A 10299-nucleotide genomic window follows, 5' to 3' on the forward strand; every position below is an offset into this window, starting at 1 on the left:
GCGGCGCGTGGGGGGGCCGGCTGGCCCCTCCCACGGACGCCGCTTCGGCGGGGCTGCACACCCGTTCCCATCATTCCTGCAGGTGGGGGAACTACCCCTCAGATCCCAGACAAAGGGGCATTTGCCCCTGTAGCATCAGTCCCACCCACCCAGTTACTCGATGACAGTGGGGCTTCAGATGAATTTCAGCAGTTCTTTGATTATCTTCTGGAAGGTATTAATGTTTATATGATAAGTCTTGACAGGTAAAGAGATCTGGGTTGATGAATTATGCTCTGTGACTCAGCAACATCAGACCTTAGTTAACCGTTTGGCCGGTTCTGCTCCGCCTGCTGGAGCAACGAAGTTACCCCCCCCCTCGCAACCCTGAAGCTCCGGCGGCAGCGGCGGCCCACCTGACTTCCTTCCCTCCACCCCATGCGCTGCTCTTGGGTCCCAGCCTCTCTGCTTTGCACACTAAAAATCAATAAAATCTGTTCTAGCGCCCGTTTATTTTTAACAGGCTGAATTCCACTAGTGTTCTCATAATAAGCTGTCTGGGTTATTCAGCTCACTATTGTGTACACTGTCTGGCAGCGGCTCTCCGTGGTTTCAGACGGGAGTCCCTACCTAGCCCTTCCTGGAAATGCCAGAGATTGAACCTGAAGCTTCTGCTTGCAAATGTCCTACCGCTGAGGTATGGCCCTTTCCCATACCTGAAAAGTCCAGGCGCATTGCGTTGTTCCTGGTATGGTGGCAGAGCATATGCATGTTGAGGGGGGGCAGGTTCGGTTCCACATGTTAACAGACTACAGTTCCTCCCTCTCGCTTTTCATTTCTTTTGCACCAATAACAGAGATGCTTTCTCTGGGTTGTAGGTGGAAGACAATGCAGATAATAAGGCTGATGAAATGAAGTCTTTCCCCCAGTTCTCCTCATCAAGGTACATGGCGTTTGGGGTGGTGGTGGCAATATTCATACTCAACTTGGCTTGTTTGCCGTTCTGCTGATGCTGGGCTCATTACCATGTCTGTGAAATCCAGAAAAGGCGCCTTTTTTGAGATTAAGGCTATTATATATGCTTTCTAAGCAGACATATTTGCATATTCCTTCAAACAAAATTTCAGCAGCAAAACTAGTAAGAGGGAAAGCGTGTTTGAAAGGAGGGGGCAATTTTGTTAGCAGCAAGAGCATCCCTCTACCAATAAAGGGCGAGAATGCGATAAAACAAAATGGTTACTGGAAGTAACTCTGACCCAGGGTGGTACACCAGGAAATATTTTGGGGCGAGTTGTTGGTAACAAAAGACGGAAAAGAGGTTCAGGTTCATTTGGGTGAGGCCAAAATACTTGAGGCATTCATGCTTAATAAAAAGTATAATAACAAACAAGGCCAGTTACAGGTAGGTAGCCGTGTTGGTCTGAGTCGAAGCAAAATAAAAAAATTCCTTCAGTAGCACCTTAAAGACCAACTAAGTTTATATTTTGGTATGAGCTTTCGTGTGCATGCACACTTCTTCAGATTCTTCAGGTATCTGAAGAAGTGTGCATGCACACGAAAGCTCATACCAAAATATAAACTTAGTTGGTCTTTAAAGTGCTACTGAAACAAGGCCAGGTTAGGGAGTAGGAGTGGAAGGGCTATGAATATGAATACATGTGAAGAAATTTAAATGGGACTTGTGTGTCAAATAATCTTCATTAAGTCATATTAAAAACTGAGCATGTGAAGTTGCTGTGTCATGTGGCTGTTAGACTAACAGCCCCTCTCAGGATCTGATTCTCGTATCACCAGACAGAGTCGATGTTAAGGGCCTAGTGAGGAAACATCTGCCCTGCCAGATTAGCCAGCCCATGTACACCTCTGCCTCTTGAGTGCTTTGAGGTAAATTTTGTCCTGTTCTTATACTCCAGCACCAATATGGCTGTGACATCAGATATACCTTTTAAAAACTCCAAATTCCTTCTTCAAAGAAAGTCGCAGAGTCGCAGTTCTTCTCACTGGCTTTTACCATAGCTGAGATACCTTTTTGCCCTGCCCCTCCCCTGACACACAAACATACACCCCACAAAACTGAGCTGCACAAGGATTCACACTTGTGCAATGCAGCTCCCCCCCCAAAAAAATCTTTTGTAGGGGTTCCCCCAATTCTCCAAAGCAGATGTGTTGAGGGTGCAGGGCACACGTGGTAGGGGAGAAGAGAAAGACAAATTTGTGCGCTGATGTGACAGTTTAGTTGGATACCACACATTGGGCTGTATCCAGCTAAGTTCTACTCAAGTGTAGACCCTTTGGAATTGATGGACATAAGTTAGTTGAATACAACCCAATCAATAAAGCTGCCCTGCTAATGCAAGCATAATTCCCCCCCCCCTACATACACACACATACACACACACTCCCCCAAATCTACTCCTGAAGGTTGGAGGAGCCTCCATGACTGATTTTGGGGAGAAGGGAAGTTCTTTTCCACAAATGGAAGACGGCTTTGTTAGATTCAGCTCAATTGTGTTTTGTTTTGATTTTCCTGATAAACCTCTTGAGTTTACAGCCAAACTCAAGCCTACTCATATTCTTGATGACTCACCTGTGCTGAGCCACAGAGCCCCCCCCCCCAAATAAAAAGGTGCAGCATATATTTGTGCATTCTGTTCACTCTCTGTCTGCACCGACGACAAAAGCACTGAAATAAAATAGATTTAGTGGGTGGCATATTCGGCAACATGAGAGCTCTATGATAGGCATGCTGTAAAATCACTGAATCAAAGACCTACTTAAGGACCATTTCCCTTTAGGAAACGAGATATTGTAAATTCAGAAGCTCATAAAAGCCAATGTACTTTTCTTGAGCTGAAAAGCAGCATTGTCAGAAGTGATTTTTCAAACTACCTTTTGTTGTGATCACGAAGGCATTAGTATGTAGAACACACCAACAGGGCCATTCATTGGATAAATTCCTCATGCTAAAAAAAATTCAGTCTAAATGGCATGCGGGTCACGTACTTGAGGCCCATCAGAAGTGGCATTCCTTGGCTTATAAGAGATCCCTGGGCATCTTCCTTAAAAGATGGTTTTATGTGAAGGTCATTTCATAAAGAGTTGCCAGAATTTGATGAATAGAATGAAGCCAGTCTCTAGAATATTGCTTAACCTTAATTTCCCCACTAGTGTATGTTAACATATTGAAACCAGGTTAATAGTGATACCCTTCTTCAAAAGTAATCCTAGGAAATGTAGTTACGTTAGGAGGGCTGGGAATCACTAACAAAATTCTCTGCACCCTCCCCAAGCCATAAATTCCCCAAGATTATTTAGTGAAGCAGTAACAGCTAGACAGAAACCCTTTACACATGTTCCTCTCCACATGTAGACTAAGCACATGGTATTCAGCCCACCCTCTGGCAATAGGAGCCTCCCCCTCCACATTCAGTCTATTAATTGAGGTATATATGAGCATAAATGCATGACGGCTTTGTGTTAGTGTGTTGCCTTCAGTGTCTGAGTTCTGCTGTCCTCTCTCCCACCGCTTGTGGCTCAGGGTGACGTCACCGTCTTCTGTGCAGTCCCCAACGATGAAAAGAATCCAAGCAGAGTAAGTGCCATTTTCATTTCAGCATGGCAAAAATTCTGAACGTTCAGAATTGTAAATGGTAAAGCTGAATCAATAATGAGGGATCGCATTCTGAGCTGATCCCTTTACGCCAGGGAAGAAGAGCCTGTGGCCTGCCAGCTGCAGTTGGACTCCAAATCCCATCAGCCCAATAGCGGCAAAAGCCTCTCATGAGCAATTATTCCTTTGTTCCAGGGGCTCCTTCTTTCCTTTTTCTCCTCTTCTGCCCTCCACCTTTGATGCCTGAATGAGGCACATAGTGACAGGAGAGAACCAATTGTAACCAGATCAGCATATGATGCTGCAAGCCATGGCTTCTTTACCTGGTTGATTGGTTTAAACAGTGTCTATCACTGCTATGGGACACGGGTGGAGCTGTGGGTTAAACCACAGAGCCTAGGGCTTGCCGATCAGAAGGTCGGCAGTTCGAATCCCCGCGATGGGGTGAGCTCTCATTGCTCAGTCCCTGCTCCTGCCAACCTAGCAGTTTGAAAGCACGTAAAAGTGCAAGTAGCAAAACACTCCTGTGCTTTTTAGGAGCAAAGATGCATCACACACAGTGAGAAAAACACCTATAAGATGCCGTGGGAGATGGTGGGGGAATACTCAGACACTTGAATCTTAGCTCTGTACACGTGAGGGGAAAGGAGTGGGAGTAAACATGCAGCCCTTTGTTGCATGCGAGAATTGTGTACTTTTAACACAGGCTCACAAACCTCCCTTTCTTTGAGGAATGAGAATGACGAGCATCACAGCATAATTAGGCATTGGTGTGGATCACCCAGCTCATACAGCTTCATCTGCTTCATGGTGGAGATGTGATGGTGTGTCCACTCCTTCACCGTAAAGAAAGGCATGCCACCACAGGATAAAGCAGCTTTCTCCAACCTAGGGTTCCCAGACGTTGGACTACAACTCCCATCATCCCATGCTCATTGGGCTAGGGATGATGGGGTTTGTAGTCCAGCTGAATCTGGGAACCCAAGATGGAAAAAACTAACTGATTATTTCCCCTGCCAGGGAAATGGTGTTAAGAAGTCTCCCCTATCCCAGCTTTGCCACGGATTTCGGGGAGGCCGTTTGCATTCCCTTTCCGTCTTTCAAAGCCATTCCCAAATACATATGAGCTGCAAGACACAATATTGAAAGGCGTTCTAGTATTCTTTGGAAGGCACTGCAGGAATGTAGTATTATAAGCATCAACATGGGGTCTGATCAGAATGCCAAGTAGCTGGAAACTTTCCAACCCCTATATGATTTACGGTGGGTGCAAAGGACCCTGTGCCAGAGCCATTCAAGGTGTTCACGATGCTCGGCACCCTTCAGTCAGGCAACAACTCCTTCAGAGATGCCATTTCTGTTTATGGAAGGAAATTTAGCAGCACCTATCAACAGATTTGCATACTGATGGCTGATTACTTCTATTAAGTGTCTGCGTCTCCCCGACGTTAGTTTGCATCTGTTTGCTTACTGTTTAGACATCTGAGCAATTAAATTACATTCCTGTGACTTGAAATGTTTTGCCTTGTTTTATTAAACATGTTTATTAAAGGGTGGGGGGGGAGAGATACAATAACTTTATAAAAGAAGATTGTTTAAGCATTAAGGCCCCAGATATAATCACATGCAACAATGTGTGGGCAACCTGAGACTGAGTGGGAACAGGGGAGGGAACAGCCTTGAGGTTACCTGCTTCTAATTGGTGGAGAAGTGAAGAAGTTAAAGCATTCCCATTTGCCAGTAGGTTAATCTGTTAACTCCTACGTAGTACAGAAGGTTTAGCATAGTGGCACCTGTTGTGATCTAATCTGTTACGAGGCAGGGTTAAGAATGAAGGCAGATGCCTGATAACAGAAATCTGGCCCAATTAATCATACACAAGTTGATTAATTGATTCACATTTGTGTATGGGGGGGGATGTTCTGAAGCCATAAAAATAATTCAAATGGGAAAGCAAATAAAATAAAAAGAACCTTCCTTGTTTTTAGGTGACGAGAGTGTGTCTTAGTATAGGCATCATCTCAGAATAGGTGTTCCCTCTTGCCTGAGGGAGAAAGCAGAATGCCTCTTTTACAATACAGCTTGCCATCTTTAGGGTGTGTGTGGTGTTTGTTTGTTTGTTTTAAAACAGTTTAGTGCTTTTATTAAAGAACTTCTAAAAAAAATCTGCTGCCCAATTAATTGGTGCATCTTTAGTCATTCAAGAAGTTCATTAATCTAACCCATTTATAGCACAATTCTACTCATGTCTGACAAGGCCTGTTGAATTAAATGAGAACTTCTCCCAGGTAAAGTGGGTTAGGATTGCAGCCCATTATGGAAGCAGAGGGTGGTATTCAGACCCATTGAAATTAACAGGCCCAATTTAGTCATCTTCATTAATTTCATTCCCTAAAACTTTGTTGAATATCTAACCCCAGCAGCTTATCAGGTTCAAATTAGTCATTTCAATCTTGATAGCTTTATATGGCTGCATTTTGAAAATACATGCAGGTCCCGCTGACCAAAAACAGTGAGTTTCCTTTGTTAGGCAAATGTTCACATAACAATTCCACAATTCCCATTGATTCCCATGGGAACATTTCTAATCTGTGATTTCTCCACTCTCTCTCTCCCCCCCCTCCCCTCCCCAGTTTCTTTCCGAAATGGCTGCAGCCAACCAGCAAAGAGATAAAGGGAAAACTGATTTGCTTGATCTCTCTTGCTCTCTGATTTGTCTGATATAGCTGTTTGGATATCCAATTCCTTGCAAGGTTTATAGAGAGGTTTGGGCATAATTTTTACAAAGTGAGCAGGCAGGACCTGCATGTATTGGGCATCCTTTGCTTCTAATGATCTCCAGCCTAAATTTACCAATAGCTATATTTACATCTCTATAATCTACTACTTCAGAGAGGGATATCTGCTTTCTTTTTTCCTCTGCAGAGAAGAAGAACTTCTGTATTTAAATTTCATTCAGGACATAACAGATGAGATTCTTAAGCTCGGATTGTTTTCCAACAGGTTTGGATATATTTGAGATTTATTTTATTTTTGAAAATATATAGAGAGAGCTTTTCAGCGATGCTGTGAAAAGCATTATATAAGTGATTGGGAGCAGAAGTGAAGAGGTCTGGTCAGGCAGACGTCTAACAGACAAGAGGAAACCAAAAACAGTTCTGTAAGAAGGATCCAGCAAAACTACCTATGCTCTTCCCAAGGATCCTGTAGCCCTCTAGGCTGCAGAAGGAACTGGGAATCACCAATAAGTGCTTGCCCCCTGCTTTTCAGTCATTTAAGCCTCCACTGGATCAAAGAGAGTTGTATTAGCAAAGGGAAATAATTGGACATGACCATTTTCTCTCTCTTTTTTTAGCCATTTATATCATGTCCTTCCTTCAAAAGGAGCCCTGGGCAGTAAACATATCTGCAATAAAAATACAGTTAAAAAATAAAATAAAAACCCATTCAAACATTCAAAGGGTGTTAAAAACGTCTAAAAGCAGTTAAGGACAATTAAGCATGTACGAAGTTGTGTATCGGAATAACCAGCACCCAAAACAGAGGCATTTTAAGCAGGCATCAGAAAGAATACATGGCACTTGCCTAATGTCAATAGGCAGGGAGTTCCAAAGGACAGATCCTGCCACCCTAAGGCCTGACTCCTGATGAATGCAATATGGAAACTGCAGGGCACTTGTAGAAGTGCAGGTTCTGCAGGTGCAAGTGACTGAGTCAATTATTGACTTTGTTAATAACTTTTTAAACTTTTGCTTAATGGCGTTTTATTTTATAGAGAAATATTCCTGGCAAATAATAAATAAGAGAATCTTAGCTGCTGCTTCTTTTCTGCTTTTTTTCTAGAAAACACTTGTAAATGTTGGTGTTTAGACACCTTTAGCAATTTTTAAAATTGTTTCCTTCTGAAAAATGATCAGCACCTTCATTGCAAAATTTGTTTCTTCTTTTTTTAAAAAAGGGCTCTGGAAAGGTTATTTGAACGTCACATAGAACAAAATAAGAACCACCTGGATGAGGTATGTCCTGTGTATACAAGGCCATTTGATAAGGCTACACCCACTTTGCTCTTCCCTTGGAATGGCCAGGCAAACAAATCACAAAGAGCAGCCTGAGATTGTGGTTTATTTTGTCCTAACAAACCATTATTGCAAAGTCAGCAACAAACCGTGGCTTAAGGCTGGATGGCGATTCTGGGTTGTTAGGTCAAAACGAACAGGTTAGGTTTGTAGTTTATTTACCCACTTGAGCAAAGCAGAAGCACATGGAGCATTCATGAACAAGCATGACTTACTAACTAAACTAAACCATAGTTTTTGGCTTCGCATTAAATGCATAGACAGCTGCTGACTGACATAAGCACTTGTCTCTGTGAATCTGTCCCCCCCCCCTACAGTAGAAAATACACACACACACACACACACACACACACACACACACACACACACACACGTACGTAGAGAGTTCCTTATTTCATATACATACATGTTATATAGACCCATTTGAGAATTTGTACTGAACTGCTCATTCTTGGATGCATTATCTTCTACTTTCTTTGGCGATCGCTCGTAGCCGAGTAAGATTGTCTTCTATGAACACGGTCTTCACAGTGACTGTGGAGGCCAATTCTGGATCCACACGTCCTTCCACCGCGGGGACATAGGTTTCCAGGCGGGAGTTGATCACAGTGAGGGTTTGCCAAGCGTACCTTCCCCATAGCACATTTCTCCCTTTTGTCCTGAGTTTGAGCATCTTCAAAGCCCATGATACCTTTGGTTAAGGCTGTTCTCCAACTGGAGCACTCACGGGTCAGTGTTTCCCAGTTGTTGGTGTTTATACTACATTTTTAAAAGATTGGCCTTGAGAGAGTCTTTTGTTGACCACCAGCGTTATGCTTACATTTTTAAGTTTGGAATAAAGTAGTTGCTTTGGAACAGGCACCCCCAAACTGCGGCCCTCCAGATGTTTTGGCCTACAACTCCCATGATCCCTAGCTAACAGGACCAGTGGTCGGGGAAGATGGGGATTGTAGTCCAAAACATCTGGAGGGCCGAAGTTTGGGGGTGCCTGCTTTGGAAGATGATGGTCGCACTTTGAAGCGGATGCATTACAGTATGACAGGGAATAAGCAGGTTTTTTTAAATATATATTTCAGTTTCAGTTACCTAGAAAAGCCTGGGTTGAAAATGACCTATTTGGACAATATATCTTTGCACAATATATCTTTTGAAAAAGAATAAATAAATCTAAAATTGTTTTTCCGAACTCTCCTCTTCTTTCCTCCTTGAAATCTTAAGACCAAAATGCGCCACCTGCTGGAGATTCTGAAAGTAGACTTGGGCTGCAGCAAGGAGGAGAAGCCTGCGGGAGGCTTGGACATGTTTGGTCTGCACAGGCCAGAGCCAGCTGAGCACCGCCAACATCACAGCAAAGCTCAAAGACAAAACAAGCCAGCAAAAAGCGAGGGGCTGTTAAAAGCGGTGGGTTTAAATGGAAACGATCCCGCTGTATCTCCTGTACACAGCGATGACTCTGAGAAGGTGGAGGGAAAGGGTAGCTTTCCCCAAAATCTGAGCGAACCAGCGAGCGTGGGGCTGGATCCTTCCTCCTTTGTGGTCACCGATGAAACTGCGGATACCTCGTGCACATTGCCGCCGGCACTCAGCTCAACCACCTGCGACGCTGACTTTGAAACGAGCGATTCTTTGAGGGAAGTCGACGAGCTCAAAGAAAGCTTTGCAGAATCCCTTCCCATCTCCACCGACAACGTGCAGTAGAACTAGCAGCAAAGCACCAGGCCAGCCAGAGGTGCAGATATCTGAACTTTGCAAACTAAATAAAACGATAGCAAATGACAACCCCCCCCCCTCTTTCAAAACCTTCTCTTTTGGATGCACTCATAAAAAAGGGGCCCGAGTATTTTACGAATCAGGCTGTAGCGAATTGAGTCCTCACACATACACGGTAGTGGGTAGCTGACATGTAATGAGATTAAGTGCTGAAAACTCCTGAATGTAGAACTTTTCTATATATTTTAAAGGCAGGTGTGATTTATTTATAAGATTTATTTATAATAAATGAATATAACATTTGCAACGGTAAAATACAGTCTTTGAATTGATGTGCCTGCGCAAAGTAACCATTTGTTTTAACACACATGCCCTGGCCCAGTGATTTATAATTATTATTATTATTATTTATTATTTATACCCCGCCCATCTGGCTGGGTTTCCCCAGCCACTCTCGGCGGCTTCCAACAGAAAAATGAAATAAAATAATATATTAAACATTAAAAGCCTCCCTAAACAGGGCTGCCTTCAGATGTCTTCTAAAAATCTGGTAGCTGTTTTTCTCTTTGACATCTGATAGGAGGGTGTTCCACAGGGCGGGCACCACCACCGAGAAGGCCCTCTGCCTGGTTCCCTGCAACTTGGCTTCTCGCAACGAGGGAACCGCCAGAAGGCCCTCAGTACTGGACCTCAGTGTCCGGGCAGAATGATGGGGGTGGAGACGCTCCTTCAGGTATACTGGACCGAAGCCATTTAGGGCTTTAAAGGTCAGCACCAACACTTTGAATTGTGCTCGGAAACGTACTGGGCGCCAATGTAGGTCTTTCAAGACCGGTGTTATGTGGTCTCGGCGGCTGCTCCCAGTCACCAGTCTAGCTGCCGCATTCTGGATTAATTGTAGTTTCCAGGTCACCTTCAAAGGTA

At 43.8% G+C, this 10299-nt stretch overlaps 1 protein-coding gene across 2 annotated transcripts in view; it reads left to right on the top strand.

Annotated features, from left to right (window-relative positions):
• Positions 1-9690, top strand: part of SPATA7 (spermatogenesis associated 7) — a 49305-nt gene extending 39615 nt beyond the window's left edge. For both annotated transcript variants that reach the window (XM_035107664.3, XM_088655093.1), the window contains 5 exons: positions 858-922; positions 3518-3571; positions 6515-6592; positions 7548-7605; positions 8884-9690. In XM_035107664.3, coding sequence (XP_034963555.2) covers positions 858-922; positions 3518-3571; positions 6515-6592; positions 7548-7605; positions 8884-9363 — 735 coding nt within the window. In that variant the 3' untranslated portion in view covers positions 9364-9690. The remainder of the gene's footprint in view (positions 1-857; positions 923-3517; positions 3572-6514; positions 6593-7547; positions 7606-8883) is intronic.
• The last annotated feature ends 609 nt before the right edge of the window (positions 9691-10299 follow it).

This window comes from Zootoca vivipara, chromosome 1, assembly GCF_965207765.1.
Source record: "Zootoca vivipara chromosome 1, rZooViv2.hap1.1, whole genome shotgun sequence".
In the NCBI taxonomy this organism is placed as follows: domain Eukaryota; kingdom Metazoa; phylum Chordata; class Lepidosauria; order Squamata; family Lacertidae; genus Zootoca; species Zootoca vivipara.